Source organism: Gymnoscopelus braueri (assembly GCF_963280865.1).
Source record: "Gymnoscopelus braueri genome assembly, chromosome: 17".
Taxonomy (NCBI): Eukaryota; Metazoa; Chordata; class Actinopteri; order Myctophiformes; family Myctophidae; genus Gymnoscopelus; species Gymnoscopelus braueri.
In genome coordinates, this window is record NC_137617.1 from 25,096,296 (window position 1) to 25,113,678 (window position 17,383).

At 42.4% G+C, this 17,383-nt stretch overlaps 1 protein-coding gene across 1 annotated transcript; it reads left to right on the forward strand.

Moving 5' to 3' along the window:
* The first annotated feature begins 9,577 nt into the window (after positions 1 to 9,577).
* LOC308104511 (retinol dehydrogenase 13-like) lies at positions 9,578 to 17,163 on the forward strand. The gene is made up of 8 exons (XM_080454945.1): positions 9,578 to 9,734; positions 10,369 to 10,487; positions 11,408 to 11,563; positions 12,015 to 12,119; positions 12,663 to 12,875; positions 13,018 to 13,119; positions 13,340 to 13,635; positions 16,907 to 17,163. The coding sequence occupies exons 1-8, from the start codon at positions 9,670 to 9,672 to the stop codon at positions 16,958 to 16,960; spliced, it is 1,110 nt and encodes a 369-aa protein (XP_080311071.1). The 5' UTR covers positions 9,578 to 9,669; the 3' UTR covers positions 16,961 to 17,163.
* Positions 17,164 to 17,383: the final 220 nt, after the last annotated feature.

Sequence of the window (17,383 nt, forward strand, 5' to 3'; positions counted from 1 at the left end):
GTTGGCTTCAGTGTTGTCTTTCTGTCCGTGATGGCTAATCTTAAATGGCACATGTCTTTGTTTTGTTTGTCTCTACGGTGCTGCTTCTATTGCCCGTACATCCGTGCGTAAAAGGCGCGCTTCTGACTGATGCTCCCTAGTCGGTGTGCTAGTAAACGAATCGCCTCTTCAGAATCATCAACTCACTCGTGCGGGATGGATGGCGTGAACCCAAGGCAATGAATGAGGTTCCCCGATTATTCTCCACATGACCCAAATTCAGCAGCGCGTAGTGAAAGGGATTTCCATTCCATTCCATTCATAATAACCATTGCACTCTCCCGCTTGCGTGGACACAACTACACTAGTTCTAGTCCTTTCAAATTCGTGGAGCATTCCTTAATTGTGTCGCCACATTGCAATCTGTCTGTTTTTGTCCCTTAATACTCCAGCGGGACTCTGGTAGTGTTTGACTCTTGCTTGTTTCAACCGTTACCTCCTCTCTTGGCGCTAACCAGTCAGTTCAGTTGGTTCGTTGTGAGCTTGCCTCATAGTCACCACCTTCTGGCAATGAGATGGTTTCACATGCAGGCCTACTGGGTCCTAGTGCCTATGCTTCCCCTCCCCAAGCACATTCTAAAAAAAGGCCACTAAAACGTTTGCTTTTATTTCCTTTGATGGAATGAAACACACGTGCGTGCTTGTGTGCTTGTGTGTGTGTGTGTGTGTGTGTGTGTGTGTGTGTGTGTGTGTGTGTGTGTGTGTGTGTGTGTGTGTGTGTGTGTGTGTGTGTGTGTGTGTGTGTGTGCGTGCGTGCGTGCGTGCGTGTGTGTGTGTGTGTGTGTGTGTGTGTGTGCTTGTGTGTCTGTCTGTCTGTCTGTCTGTCTGTCTGTCTGTCTGTCTGTCTGTGAACAGCTAATATCAGGCACTGGGACAGATGAAGAATCGCAGGGGTAGAAACCTCCCTGCACTGGACATTAAGATATCCATGTTGATTATTCATCGATTGTAGATCGGTGAACCATCTTCAGTGTTCAGCACCTCTGTTGATGGACAGGGACAGTCCAACACAGCTAAAATCTTGCCAAATACAAATTTCTCTTCAAATTCTAAACATTAAAAGATAAAGCAGATAGAGACAGTGGCCTACAACAAGAACATTACAAGGCATATTCAAATATAACGTTGTGTGTGTGTGTCTGTGTGTGTGTGTGTGTGGGGGGGGGGGGGGGGGTAGACGCAGTTGCGCATTGATAACACATTGAACACAAGCTCAGATGATTCCAGGTGGAGATAGAGAGAGGCAGTACAGAAGAAGAGATGGCAGGAGGGAGAGAGAGGAGAGAGACATAGTAGTAGTTTTCTTTTTTTGTGTGAGCTGACCCGCCCGCAAGCAAGTCTTTCTTTCTCCACCCGGTTCTCCTCTGCCTCAGCAAGAGGCAAGGAACCAGTCAGTCCATGGCTGAAGTCCATCTTGTAGCCCCCTACCAGCTGCACCCAGTACACCACATCCAACAGTTTTCCCAGCACTACATGGCCCTGTCCACTGCAGAGTTTTGGTGACACCCCCTTTTTCTGAGAGAGGGCGTACCCGCACCACTGCTCCCTGGGTACGTTTGTGTGTCGCTCACAACCTCTCTTGCACCTGTGCAAATTAATCCAACCCTAACTGCCCTCTTAGTTCTGGCTCAGATGGCAGTCCAAACAAGAGGTCTACTGGGGTTCGCAGTACTCTACAGAAAATAAGAGCTGCTGGGGTGCACTGTGCCCACAGGACCGGGGGCAGGTGGACGCCTCAGTCCTTCTGCAGTGAGGATGGCCAGCTCAGTAGCCGGGGTGCGGTAGAAACGCTCGACCAGCCAGTCACTCTGGGTGTGTAGGGGAGTAGTCCACGTTTTGCTCAACTCAAGCTGCCAGCATACTTCCTAGAACACCTGGGTTTCAAAGTTTCACCCCTTGTTACTGTGGAGATCTTTGGGAGCCCAACTAGCAGAACATGTGACCATCAGGTAAGGCCTTTCTGGACAGTGTACAAGTCACACTCGTGGGCGAAGCTGTCGCAAGGTCTTGAAGACTCGAAAGTGGCTATACCATGGACCAGTTGAAACACCTTCTCTCAAAGACCACAGGGCAAGAGTTGCTGCGTCTCACCCTCCCCTCAGGGGCGCATTACCATCTGTACAGCAAGCCATTGAGGACAGTTAGGTTGGCCCACTGTTAGTAATATACCTTGCTCTCTTTATCCAGCGCTGGTACTAGACCATTCAAGGTGGCCTGCCGAAACCCAGCTCAGTCCTGGTTCAGGACCACGTTGCTATCCTGCTCCTGGCGCAGGCTGTGTGGGTCAATAGGGTCAGGTGTTGCGGACTCTGAGCTGTCGGTGCTTTTGTCCTCAGTTCTACTGTCGTCAGCCTGGAGAACAGCTATAAAGTATGCGTTCCTCCATGTGCTGACAATAACAACACTCAAGATCCTCACAGGGTTGTCATGACAGGCCATCGGTGTTACTGCGTAGTCAGACTGCTTGATGACCCACTTGAAAGTCATACCCCTGGAGGGTCTCAAGCCATCGGGCTGACCTTCAGGCTCTTGAAAGTGGAGGACCCAGGTCAGGGACCCGTGGTCGGTCCAGAGCAGGAACCGTTTCCCAGGCAAAAGTGTTCCAGCTTCCATCGGGTGAAACAAATTTCCCACCTGAGAGAGCAACTGTAGTATGCAGTATAACCACTTGCTCTCCGTTCTCATCCCTCCCCACTGCACCCAGGCCCCTGTCACTGGCATCAGTGTCCACAATGAATGGTATGCCTGGTTCCAGGATGAATGCAAGAGTCATCCCAATGGAACATCTGCCCCTTGTGTATTAGGCTGGGGATCGCTAAAGGTCCCCAATATCACACCAGGCCCAGGTATAGCTGCAGCTCTCCAATTTTTCGAGGGGGCAGGGGTGCTCAGTGGTGACCTTGCCTGGGTCAGTGGTGACCCCTTCACCACTTACCACATGGCCCAGGAACACCGTCTTCTGCCACAGGAGGTGAACATTTTCTGGGTGGAGGCGGCAGCCTGCCTGGCAAATAGCTTGGAACATCTCCCAAAGGCTGGCAAGAGCTCCCTCACAGTCAACTGCTTGAGCGGGGAGGTTGTCAATGTAGACCACATGGCAGCTTCAACAGGCTGTTGCAGAGGCATAACACAGAATTGAGGAAAGGAAGTCAGCATACTATTAGCTCCCAGTAGAAAACAATTATTAAATAAGTATGACAACGTTTCGACCGCTATGGGTCTTCATCAGGTCTCAATTTATATATCTCTATTTATAACACAGAATTGCTTGTCCAATGGAGAACGTACTGTAACTGTCGTCGCGGGCTAGCTCCACCTGCCACTACCCAGTATGAAGGTCCAGCTGGAGCCTGCAATGTGGTCACGGGTGTCATCGATATGGAGCACCACATTCGGGTTCTTGTGCGTTTAGGCTTTCATCTGCCAAGTAGTCCACAAAGAAACACCAGGTGTTGTCTTTCTTTTATAGACCAGGAAGAGTGGGTTCAGCAATACCCACCTGTGCCATCTCTGGTACCTTCAGCTCTTCTGCTGCTCTTTTGGCTAGGGGGAGTCACCGTGGGTGAATGCGAATGGGGCGAGACTCCCCAGTGTTCATTTTGTGCTGCACCCAAACGAGGGTGGGGGAGAGGTCCTCGTTGCTCCATTGAAAGAGCTCCCCCACAGCTGCCCGGGTCTTCTCGGCTGTCTTCGGCTGTTCAATGCCCGCAAAAATTGCCATCGCTCTCTGGATAGTTGGCTGAGCAGTGTCTTGGCTGGCTGCTGTCGTGGGTGGCCGTGCCTGCCATGCCTGAAGTGGAATGTTGAAATTATTAGCTCTGTTTCTATGGCGACGCAGAAGGGCTGTTGTCACTGAGCCCATATGAAGGTGGGCCCGCAGGAGGTCTACCACACCTCCCCATTGTTTTAGTAGATCCAGGCCAATAATGCATTCGTCTTGGATATCCACCAGACAGAACTTGTGGTGTAGCTATTGTAGGCTCTGGAGCCAGACAGTTACAGGTGATGTAGTCTCTCACGCCAGACTGTTGGTTCACACAATTTTCAAATGCTTCCGTCTAAAAAGCCCCCCATTTACGTTTTGTCTTTGCAGTCATGTACATTTTTCTGTCTCCTTGCTCATTTCCTCCACGTTCTGCTTGTCAGGCTGGAGCTGATCTGGTTGAAAACCTGTAGCATTGGTTTCTTGTAGGGAATCATCCTTAAGCATGCAGATATGCTCTTGGAGAAAATCGGGACCGAGTCCTTGAACAAAGGCTTGTAGTGCCAATTCCTCCAGGATATGACGTGGAAAGGTGCGATAGTTGCATTGGATTATTTTGGAGCCCTCATCAACATTATAGCTCATCGGCTCCACTAGGGCTTGTCAATGCCCGTAATGCTCGTCCTTCCAATGCCAATGCAAGGTGCTTAGCTGTTTCATAGTCAGACCAGCCATTGAATCATGCCATCCATTTCAAGTAGTCGCTGATGGCCAGTGTGGTCCCTTGGTCTTGCTGGTGGTAATGGCATCACCATGGTGGCATCTTGGCATCTTGGCGGTAAGAGAGAAGCCAGCATCTTCCGAATAATCTGGCACCAGTACCACCACCCAGTGGCAAGTGTCTACTTGCTGGCATCAGACTCGTTCTTTCTCTGGTTGGCAGCGGTGATTTCCTCGCTCGACAAGATCCATTCTTCTATCTTATTCAGCTCTGTCATCCCACTTCTGTCACCAATGTAATTAATTGCGGGGTCTTTCTACGAAGGAGTTGCCACGACTTTTTACCGGAACACCTTTATGTGTAGCACCAAGCACAAACCAACTCCAAGTAACTCAACCATGAAGTGCCCGAATGAGAGGCGTACTCTGTAGATATCTCTATGTCAGGGTGTAGAAACAAATAGCAACACAACACATAAATTATCCTCCAACACATTCCCTTAGCCAACAGAAACGTAATTACACAACAAGAAAATAATACACAAAAGCTGGTGTGTGACCCTTCCCAGGCATGCTGGCAAGTCCCTCCTCTGTCCAGTGCACATCTGCTATTGTTGAGCGCTTTTCTTTTATCTTGAAAGTGTTTGGAAGATTTTGAATACTTTTTTACACAAATCTTCTCTTCTGGGGGTCCCTGGCTTGCACATTTTTTTTAGATGGGGTCCACGGCCAAATGCATATCAATTTGGGGGTCCTTGACATGAAAAAGTTTGTCTATGACATAAAACTGTTTGACCGCTGAGCTAAACAGCTCAAGACCCACGATTGTTACATTGTATATATTAACATTTTAGCACTGTGTACTACTGTTTACATAAAGTGCTGGGATGTGACAATATTATGTTATACTTAAACCTACATGTTTGACAACAGGCAACTTGCCAAATATCTTTGCCACCCAGATTGGACTGAGGGATTAGTATCCATCAAAATAATTGAAATAAACCGAGTAATCATATTTTTGTTTAATCAGAAATGAACAGAAATGATATTCTGATCATTTCTGTTTCATGGCTATTTGGCTAAGCAGTACCACAGGACCACATTGGAAACTAATGTTTCATTACGCTTTCATGTGTTTATCCTGGGTTTAAGTTACATTGTGATTACTTATATTTCTTTTACCAAAATCAAATCAAATCAAATCAAATCAAATCATATCATAAGCCTTATTTATACCTAGTTGTAGACGGTATCACTGTTTAAAAATCAGACCTCCCTTTCACTATCTCTCTCATACAGTTTTATAATACCATAACCAAAATACAATATGCACTCTCCTTTCCTTTATAATCAATAACCTACAACATCATTCCCTGTAGGTGTTTTTTGTTGTATTTTCTTTTCTTTTCTTTCTCCTTTTTATTATTAATTAATTTATTATTATCATTATTATTATTATTATTATTATTATTATTATTATTATTATTATTATTATTATTATTATTATTATTATTATTATTATTGTTATTATCATCACCTATTAAGAGATGGAGTATATTGAACAAGGAGAGGTCGGATATGTCGCATTTTGCAACGTTAACTGCGGGAGGCAAACTGGAGCCGTGGAAATTAGGCTGTTATAAATCATATTGAAGGTGACCAAGGGCTGACAGCAGAGTAGCAGGGGTCAAATATGCCATAGGGACGCATCTGGAGCTGTGAACAAATAGAGCAGTGCCACGTCTCTGCTCCGCTTCTCCTCTCCTATACCCTTTCAACAGCCTTTAATGTCTGTCCTAGTTTCTTACTTTTTAATGTGTTACCTCAAGTCTTCCACCCTTGTCCATGGCATGGCCTTGTTTCTCCTCGCTTCTCAAATCTCCACTCAGTATAAAGTGGAGATTTGTATCTCTTGTGTCCTAAAAAGTGTGAATGCTGTTTAGACTGTCCATCATCTGACTTTAAAGACTTTACAGTACACCCATGAGATTTTCGTTGCTTCAAATATGTTTATCCGAAGCTTGAAAAAAGTACTTTTTACACAATCCATCACAGTCCACATGCTTCTTCTTCTTCTTCTTCTTTTAATAAAAACATACAACAACCAATCAAGACATCAAACAAATCACACACAAAAAACAAATACACCCATGGGATACTCAAGGTTCCTGTTGTTAATCTAAATTCTCCTCCTCCCCATCTCTATGTTTATTCTATTGGAGTAGGAGTTCACCCATACTAAAACCACAAAGCCCAAAACAGCTTAGGTAAACATAACAGTTTAGAAACTATAGGGGGAGAGCATAGATGAATCTGTGAATGCAAGAAAAATGGGCCCTTTTGCAAAGTCTTACAGGTGCAATAAGGAGAGAGAACTCATACAAGATGTATGCGACTGTTGGAGACAAACTAAATAAGTCGCTGACAGGATGAGATGGGCCTCTTGTCTATTGTCTGACGTGCTACGATAAGATCCAAAGAACGCGTTTAAGGGTTTTATTAAAGAAAAATAAATAACTTAGTTTAATGGTGCCTTTATATAGCTCCTTTATCTAAGGCACATTACAACAGCGGAGGAAACCATGCAAGGCACTAGCCTGCTCATCAGAAGCAAATAGGGGTTAGGGGCTGAGGGAGCCCAGGATTGAACCGTGAACCTTCCGGTTGTCAAGGGGCCGCTGTACCTCCTGAGCCACTGCCGCTTTATTTGTTAATCCGCTTATAACTAAATCACAGCGATCAAAACAATAAAGCTGTCCCACACACACACACACACTCTCTTTCTGTTATCAGCAGGTGTATACGTGCTTCACTTAAGAAAATGATGTGCCTGTGACCCAATTATTCATGATCACCAGTGATTGCCATTTGCCATTTTGCCATTGTTTTTTTAATCTTATTTATTGGTTGTGTATTTTGTCATTTGTTATGTGTATGTATAGACCTTGAGTCTGAAACAAAGATTGAATTGAATTGAATTGTGCATAAACAAACAACATAACCAAAACATAAACATAGTTGCAATATACCAATTCATGCCTCCTGCACAGGATACAGGATAAACATTTGAAATTGGAAGTGATGACAAAAAGAAATGAGCAGACAAAATTGGAACTGGAACACTATCAAATTTAAGCTGATACTCTCTCCTGATTGGATGAAATACAGACCACTGTTATTGAACAAACACTCTATAGCAATGATTACTGTCTGAATATAGAGCTTTAACTTTTTCACAAAAACTTTTTGTTACACTAGCTCTAACTGATTATTTTATTAAGTAAGTAATCCTTAAGTATAATACTTGTAGCCTATATGTTTCTCAATAAAATGTACAATATGTTTAACGTGAAACACTATGCCGTTTCAGGTAATGGGCCTAGTTCTCAGTTCTCAAACTCTCAGGTAGGAAGAGTTTGATACACTTTGTTGAAAATATGCCATAATAGGCCTATAGGCCTACACGAAAAATGTTATAATGCTTGGATGATTATGAATTCATGTCGCACTGTCATAGGAAGTTTGCAGACCAAGGAGATGAACGTCTACTTCTGTAGTTACACAACAGCAGAGGACCCCCCCCCCCTCGTGTAGGCCTACACATCACTGTGGATTTGACATAGAAGATACACACAGACTAGAGACTGTGGCAAAGAAGGCTAGCCTGGTAATGCCCGTATCACCTCAGACAGCTGAGACAAATAAGAGAAGGTCCTGAAATCCTTTTACTCTGCCACCGCTCAGAGCACAGAGTGGTATACAGGACTAGCTCCTCTCAGGACCGGTGCGCGGTGAACTTCCCTCCCAGCCCTGTAAGATGCATTATGATAACAGGTGTTTGAGCAGAGCAAAAAGGATTCTGATGGACAAATATCATCCCAGCAATTAGCTGTTTGTGCCAATGCGGTCAGGCCCCCCGAGGCTGTCAGAGGCCTGAACAAGGACACAAAGTACTGTCTTCCATCTGTAAACACCCCTTTTTGCTCACAAGTAGAGCATACACTGTCATTCTACTTTTTGGGGACTTACTACTTTGCAGTTCGCACATATTGTACTTGCACTGTACTGTATGCCCTACTTTTGCTGCATAAAGTTGCTGTCGGGCAGATATCCTCTTAACTCCACATTTAAACTTCTTATGCGCTCCACTTCGTCATGTACAGTGTCACACAAAAGTAGCATTACAAGCTACGTACGAGCTTGTAGATTATAATTACCTTGTTTTATTGTTATTGTGAATGATTGATAGCACAGTCCGTGGCATGCCACACCAACATTTCACTTCTTGTAGCCCAGTGGTTCTCAGACATTTTCAAATAGGACCCTCAAAATGATAAAGCTGTGGTGTGGACCCCATCCCCATTTGAATTTATTTTGAACCAGGGACCCCCATAAGAGAATTCTGTTTGTTTTTTCCTGTTTGATCGGATTTAGTACATCATTCTATAACTGTCTGGGACGTGGGAAAATAACAGTGGAGAGAGTGAAACCTAAGATCTGAAATTAAACAGTTTATCGTTTTTGCTAGGGACCCCCTGGAACCCTCCCAAGGGCCCCTGGGGGTCCCCGGACCCCTCTTTGAGAACCACTGTTGTAGGCTACCTCATTGAGTGACAATGATGATGCTCTCTTTTTATTCATTTTTTTCCCTCTTTTGTGCACTCTCTTTCTTCTCTTTAAATCTTTTTACGATTTTATCATTATTATTGTTGATGTAATTATCTATGCTGCTGCTTTGTCTGAAGGAAGCCAAACAAAACATATGTTTTACTCTTATGTAGGCTACACAAGATACAATAAAGTACAACCTTGAACCTTGACAAACAAACCCTCTTCAATCCTTACACTATTTAATGAATAGGCCTACTAGCAAATAATATAGGCCAATATATAATATGAACACGGAAATGTGCCTGTATTTCTGTGAAATAGCCGTGGCTTGGATTATGTCATGATGACTACTATAGTCAGGTTTTTGCACAACAGCTATGTTTGTTTCAGGTGGAACTGCATTTCCCAGAATGCAAAAGGTAGAGGCTCTGGCTCTGCTCAACGTGATTGGTCAAATTACCAGAGAGTATGATGACGCCAAAAACATGCGCATTGTTCGATACATAACCTTGTGCATTTGAGTTGTCTGATCCCTGTCGTGCAACAAAATAACCATTCCAATGATATTTTTTAGCTAACATTACTCGGAAATAATGAGCAAATACATTTTCCCAGTTTCTGTTTTTGGATCAGTGTTTGGGATCGCTGTTTTATTGAAGTGAGTAAGCGAAGGTCTACTGGAGATAGTTGGTACCTATTACCTAAACATTTGACTGGTGGCTGCTTCATACTTTACCCCTTTGATTAGACTGATTGAAAGTATGTAGGCTACTGTATGTTACTGTGTTACAGCATGCCTACGACTCATGATCTAACTTGTAATTGTGTAAAGTACATTTACTCAAGTACTGTACTTAAAGTACAATTTTTCGGTATTTTTACTTTCTTCAGTATTTACTCATTTCTATACTTCTACTCCACTACATCTCAGAGGAAAATATTGTACTTTTACTCCACTACAATTATATGAAAACTTTAGTTACTTTGTAGATTTTGATTATTTTTACAAAACACACTTACCACTTCAGCCCTATATTTATTTCAGCCATTTGAGAATAGCAGATCTTGTAGATTGGCTATTTTCAACAAAAAAGAATTATACATTTTACTTTTGGTACTTTAAGTATATTTTGATGCCGATACTTTTGTACTTTTACTCAAGTACATATTTAATATGGGACTTATACTTGTAACAGAGTATATCTACATTGCAGTATTGATACTTTTACTTAAGTTAAACATGTGAGTACTTCTTCCATCACTGCTAACTTGACGTTATATATATCTTATAGGAACCATGTCACTGGAGGTACTTGTCCCAGCAAGTCTACTATTAAAGGCAAGACTGTGATCATAACAGGGGCCAACACAGGCATTGGAAAAGAGACAGCCAGAGAGCTGGCACGCAGAGGTATGGAAATATGTTAATGTCATCATAGGGTAGTATTTGCTCAAAACTGCATTATTTTTTTTGTCACAAATGGTATCGTGAAGAGTGGGCACCTAAACATTGTGGGCACCTCAATGTTAAATTGGCTATTTCTTCTAAAATGTAAAAAAAAACAGACCTAAATTTACCCTTCAACTTATTGTTTATGGCCATAATTACTGGCTAGTCACAGATTTTGTAGAGATATTAGGTCTTAAATGTCAAATATTAAACTATGTTCAAATAATTTATACCAGGGGTCTTCAACAGGGGGGGGGGGTCCGGGACCCCTAGGGGGTCCTCAGAGTTACTACAGGGGGGCTGCCAAATCTTTGTGTGATAGGAACTTTTTTAAATGTTTTATTATATTTATTAATCTCTTGAAGCATCCTTTTTCTGGGGGGACCATTTTCCAAAAGTAGCAGATCTACAAGCTCACAAACGCATCGCACTGCGATGCGTTGTCAGCTTGTAGAAGGTTTATGTGGTTAAATGTCTGAAAATACACATCAACATGAATCCATCACCGATGATAGGGCTGTCAAGCAAGCATATAAAGCAAGTATATGAAGCTATGAAAAGGTTTAATCTGCAACAATATGTAGTGGGGGTCCCTGCATCTCTCTCTGTTAAGGGGTCCTTGGCCTGAAAAAACCCTGATCTATACTTTACATTAGTTAAGACCATTTTCCAAATTCTTACAGTTTTTTACAATTGAGAAAAGATACCCAATTTAACGTTGAGGTGCCGACAATGTTTAGGTGCCCATATGCCCACTCTTCCGGTTACCGGTATCATCATAAGCGAGGATAAGGTTTTATGATCATCTTTAAAACACAAACATGTTTGTATGATTTCCTCACCCTAACTAACACACCTGATTGCTATTGTCACACCAACAGGAGGTCGGATCATTATGGGATGTCGGGACATGGAGAAATGTGAAGCTGCAGCCAAAGAGATACGCGGAAAAACCCTGAACCCCCACGTATATGCTTGTCACATTGATCTGGCTTCCATGAAATCTATTCGTCAGTTTGCAGAGCGAATCAATCAAGGTGAAGATATAGGCCTGTCACAATTATTACATAATCGCCTAATCACAATTATTTATTATTTTGCATTATCGTTTCCATGTTGAAACATTTTCATACATTTTCAAATATTTTTTGAAAGTATAAAATTATTAATTATGGCTTATTTTGCCTTTAGTACATTATTTATTTTGATTATTGGTACCGGTCATTTCTGTGTATATTTAAGTTATTTGTCATAGCTATCCTGTGCAATTTTTGTTTACAAAGCCTAAAAGCCAAACAGAAATGCAATTTTTTTACGCAATTATGTGTTTGATAATTCATTGTCAAGTAAAATTTCATGATCGTGACAACCCTTGATGAAGAACACTGTGGAACCACACAGAGAACATGCTGTATGCAATGATGTTCACATACCCTCAGAAACAGCTTTTTACTCCTTTATTTGTTTATTTTTCTTATTGTATTGCAGAAGAGCAGCGGGTGGATATACTAATAAACAATGCAGGAGTGATGCGATGTCCCGCATGGAAAACAGAGGACGGTTTTGACATGCAGTTCGGTGTGAACCATTTAGGTATGCTCTCCAAAATTATGAGTCACAAACCAAAGAGGAAGAACTCCAGTGTACAAATGTTACCTGTTAAGGGTCCATTTTGGTTACATTTGTACATTCTCAGAGTTACAAATGGAAAAATTTAGTTTACTGTGTATAGACACTTAGATAAACAAATGGAAAAATGTTGTTTACTGTGTGTAGACACTTAGATAAATAAAATGAATAGAATAAGGAATTCAACTTTGATAAATTAACTGAATCTGACTTATTCAGCACCAGTCTTGCTGATGGAACGAATCTCTTTGGATGAAATATATTTGTTGATATTGTTTATTATCAAGAATTAAGCACAGTTTATTCTGTTTTGTGAACAATGGCTATTTAATTTTCCGTGAAACAAATTTTCATATTTGTGTTAGGTATCCTTTTTTTTTATATAAATGTGTTTAAAAATAAACTGACTTATATGTCCCTGACTCCCTGTCCAACACTGGAAAGTAGCCTACTACTGACATATACAGTACTAGTAGAGTAACAGCATTTTATATGACTTTATTTCAGGGCATTTTTTGTTGACAAATCTCTTGCTGGATAAGTTGAAAGACTCCGCCCCCAGTAGAGTGATCAACCTGGCCTCGCTCGCCCACATTGTTGGAGAGATTGACTTCAGCGACCTGAACTGGGAGAAGAAGAAGTTTGAAACAAAGAAGGCATACTGCCAAAGCAAGCTTGCAAATGTTCTCTTCACCAGAGAGTTAGCCAAGCGGTTAGAAGGCAAGTCTAGTGATTCTCACCCATGTGGGTGTGTGCGCGTAGGAGTTTGGCCTAAAGTATATGCTCCTGTTTTATAATCGTGATTTGGAAGTCTCTTCATATATATTACTCATGGAGATGCGTGTGTGTTTGTTAATAATAGGTACTGGAGTCACTGTGAATTCCGTGCACCCTGGAGTGGTTTCCACAGATTTGGGGAGACACACTGGCCTCCATCAATCCCAGTTCTCAAGTTCGGTACTTGGTGAGTAACCTGCTTCTTCACTAGCTGTTGGGTTTCGAAGAAAATCCACATTCTCATTGCCTCTGGGCAAATTAATTGACCATATGCTGCATTAAGCCAATTACTCATTAAAACCTAATCTCATAGGACTCAATATTCAACATTGTCCCATCTGTTAGAGTAGTCATTTTACTTCCAAACCTTCCAGTGACCTTTTCATTAACATTATCCTCCTCTTTAGGTCCATTTTTCTCTATACTGGTGAAAGGGCCAGAGCTGGGAGCGCAGCCCAGCGTCTACCTAGCTGTTGCTGAAGAGCTTGAGGGGCTCACAGGGGGCTACTATGATGTGATGACAGAAAAAGAACCAGCACCCAAGGCCCTTGACCAGGAGGTGGCTCGGAGGTTGTGGGAAGTAAGTGCCAAACTAGTGGGTCTGGAGGAAGAGAAGGGACAGGCTAGCAAGCCCATGCCACCACCAGATGACGGAAGTACTGCTCCAGTACAGAAGACATGGATGGCCTTTTTTCTACTAGAGGTACTCACATTGTTCACTTGAATGTTAACAGTCTTAAAAACCCTGAAAAAATGTCTGAACTGAGATCCATGTTTGGAAGTGGCAAGGTAGACATTATTTCATTCTCAGAAACTAAGTTGGATAATTCCATCAAAGACTTTGAGATTGAAATAAAGGGCTACAATGTCATCAGAAAAGACAGAAATCTCTCTGGGGGTGGGGTTTGCATCTATGTGAGATCAGACATTATTTACGATGTGATCCCAGATATGGATAACAACCCCACTGAATCGGTCTGGGTCAAAATTTTATACCCACATGCAAAACCACTGATAATTGGCGCCATCTACAGACCCCCAGATCAAAATGCTTTTTATGACTTGATTGAGGATCATGTGGCGGGTTTAGGAAACTCTGAGACGGTTTTAATTGGTGACTTTAACACCTGTGTTCTGAAGAAAGACTCAGCTACCTTTAAGTCCCTCAGAAAGTTCTGTGACCTGCACAGCTTTACCCAGCTGATAAAGCATTTTACAAGGGTAGGCATTGCTTCTCAATCAATCATAGACCTAGTGTTGACAACGGACCAATCCAGAATTTCCAAGAGTGGAGTGATTGAGTGTAGCTTAAGTGATCACAATATCATTTTCTGCACACGGAAGATTCACGGACCTGGAGCTTATTGTCACAGGACAATCAGCTGCAGGTCTATGAAACACTACTCAAGTGATCTTCTAACAACAGCTCTTGGAAAAATGGACTGGTCCCATGTCCTAAATTGCACCTCTGTGGAGGAGTCCTGGTCCTGTTTCAAAAAAGCTTTTTTGTGTGTACTTGATAACATCGCACCCACAAAGGTGGTGAGGGTCAAAGCTAGCACAGAACCTTGGATGAAGGGTGACATTTTGAATGCCATCAAACTCAGGAACAAAAGCTACTCCGAGCTCAGGAAAAACAAAAGTGAGCAGCTACTTGAAAAGTGCAGAAATCTACGAAATGTAGTTACTAAATTGATCAGAAATGCCAAAAAGAATTTCTTAAATGAGAACATAGAGGCAAACAAAAGCCACCCACAAAAACTGTGGGAGGCACTAAAACAATTAGGCTGCAACGGAAAGATTCAGACTAAATCTACAAACATTTGCATTATTTCAAGTGGCTCGCTCACTACCGACAAGCAATTGGTAGCGGACTGTTTTAACAGTTTCTTCACCACAGTTGCAACCCAGTTGGTAAGCAAACTCCCTCAGCATTCAGGTCTGTATGGCCCCGACCACATTCAAGCTCACTATGAGAAACTAGGGGCTAAAAAAGATTCCTTCTTTTTCAAACCTGTATTGACTGTTGATGTGCAAAACAAACTCCTCGCCCTACAGCCAAACAAGGCCACCGGCCTTGACAACATCCCCACCAGATTCCTCAGAGACGCAGCGGTCTCCATTGCTCCCATAGTAGCCCACATTACAAACTTATCCATCAGTCAGTGTCACGTCCCACAAGAATTCAAGTTGGCAAGAGTAATCCCTCTATTTAAAAAAGGAAGCAAACTAGATCCTGGCAACTATAGGCCTGTTTCCATCCTTTGTTCCATCTCAAAGGTTATAGAGCGATCAATCCAAGAACAAATCAACAGCTACCTCAGCGAGCGTAAACTGTTGTTTGAATTCCAATCAGGCTTCAGAACATCCCACTCCACTGACACATGCCTACTATATTTGACCGACTACATCAAACGTGAGGTAGACTCGGGCAAATACTGTGGCATGGTCATGCTGGACCTCCAAAAGGCGTTTGACACTGTAAACCACGCAATTCTACTTGATAAGCTGAGGGCGATTGGTTTTGATTGCACATCACTAAATTGGATGAGATCTTACTTGGAGGGTAGAGAACAAGTGGTTGACATCAACGGAACCATGTCCTCATCCCTCCCGGTGAGCTGCGGGGTTCCTCAAGGCAGCATTCTAGGGCCGTTACTGTTCCTTCTATACATTAACGACATGAATGCTGCCTGTAACTGCAAACTGTTCCTGTTCGCTGATGACTCGGCACTCCTGATCTCGGGTGAGGACAAGTTGCAAGTTGAGGAAGCTCTCAGCTCTGAACTCTCAAAAATCCGTACCTGGCTTACCGATAACAAACTGTCTCTACACCTTGGGAAAACTGAATCCATCCTATTTGGGACCAAACATTCCCTCAGTAAAATGAAGGTAAATGACTTCAAGGTCAAAGTCGATGACACAATCATCACTAGCAAAGAAGAGATTACCTATTTGGGATGTATTCTGGACAAATACCTGTCAGGTGAAAGCATGGCAACAAAGGTGGTCAAAGGAGTAAACCAGAGAACCAGATTTATGGGCAGAGTTTCCTCTTTTGTCAACCCTCAGGCCCTCAGGACCCTCTCAGGGGCCCTGATTCAGCCCCTTTTTGACTATGCTAGCTCCTCTTGGTACTCCAACACCTCAGTGTCACTGCAGACTAAGCTTCAAACCTCCCAAAACAAACTGATCCGACTACTTCTCGGACTGGGGCCCATGACCCACCTCTCTCCCATTCACTTTGCCAGCCTAGGCTGGCTCAGGGTGGAAGACAGGGTTAAACAACTAAAAATGGGTCTGGTCTTCAAAATTGTAAATGCAGATTTGCCCGATATGCCCCCTATACCCGCATATCTGTATAAATACCTCGAAAAAGTTAGTGACACCCACAGCCACGAAACTAGAGGGAGCGTAAACAACAATCTGGTACCACCCACCCATAAAACAAACATGGGCAAATTCTCCTTCTATAGCACAGCCACCAAGGAATGGAATAGTCTAACCCCATCCCTCAAAAAATGCAGTTCGCTGGGCTCATTCAAAACTGCCCTAAAAACCCATCTTTCTGGAGGCCGAAAGAGGAGCTAGTACCAGTTTCCCTGTAGACAGACGACCCCCCCCCCCTCCTCTTTTTGTACATATTTTGTATTTCCTCATGCTTTTTTTGTATATAATTTTTTATTTTTCCATGCTTCCCCCCCCCCTTTCTTTTTGTACATATATTTTTAAATGCTTTTTTTGTACATAGTGGTACTTTTTCTGTATTATCTGTATTTTCATGTTGATTTTTGAACTGTTTGGTTGCTACTATATATGTCTATGAAATTAACTCAAGGACCCCAACGGAAACAAGTCCGCAAGGACTTTTTTGGCCGGACCTTTTAGACAAAAGCATTATAAATGTAACTGTGTTGTTTTACATTCTTTTGCCTAATAAAAATTTCAATCAATCAATCAATCCACAAACACAGGGACAGAGCTTGCAGTCAACTGGACCTCCAGCTGTTACTGTTGTGGTGCAGTAGGCCTGAGCCAGCAGTGAATGTCAGACCTGTAAGACCTTCAACTCTGATGTGGATAATATGGCTCATCATACGAATTGACTGAATCTGTGGTGCTTGTTGTCTACATAATGACAATTGTTTGGTACTTGTTCATATGTTCCTGCATCAGGATGATTTTGTTCAAGTTTTCTTGTTCAAGTGTGATAAAATCCTTCTTTGATATTGTTTTTGTCCTGGACTCAATGGGAATGCAATATGGCATTGATATTGGACACTTATTATTGATATTTTTAAAAAGCCATGCAATATATGTGTAATTTTATACAAGTCAAATGAATGTTATGTTTACATAAAAGCTTATTACAGAGGGAGGATTGATTATGCTATCTTATCCACTCCATATCTGTAACCAATTTGAATAATTTATGTTGAACATGAACTATA

Coding starts and splice junctions, on each gene's coding strand:
- LOC308104511 (XM_080454945.1), top strand. CDS start 9,670: ATGAGCAAATACATTTTCCCAGTTTCTGTTTTTGGATCAGTGTTTGGG. Junction 10,488..11,407: donor CAGAGAGCTGGCACGCAGAG/GTATGGAAATAT, acceptor TCACACCAACAG/GAGGTCGGATCATTATGGGA. Junction 12,876..13,017: donor GTTAGCCAAGCGGTTAGAAG/GCAAGTCTAGTG, acceptor TGTTAATAATAG/GTACTGGAGTCACTGTGAAT.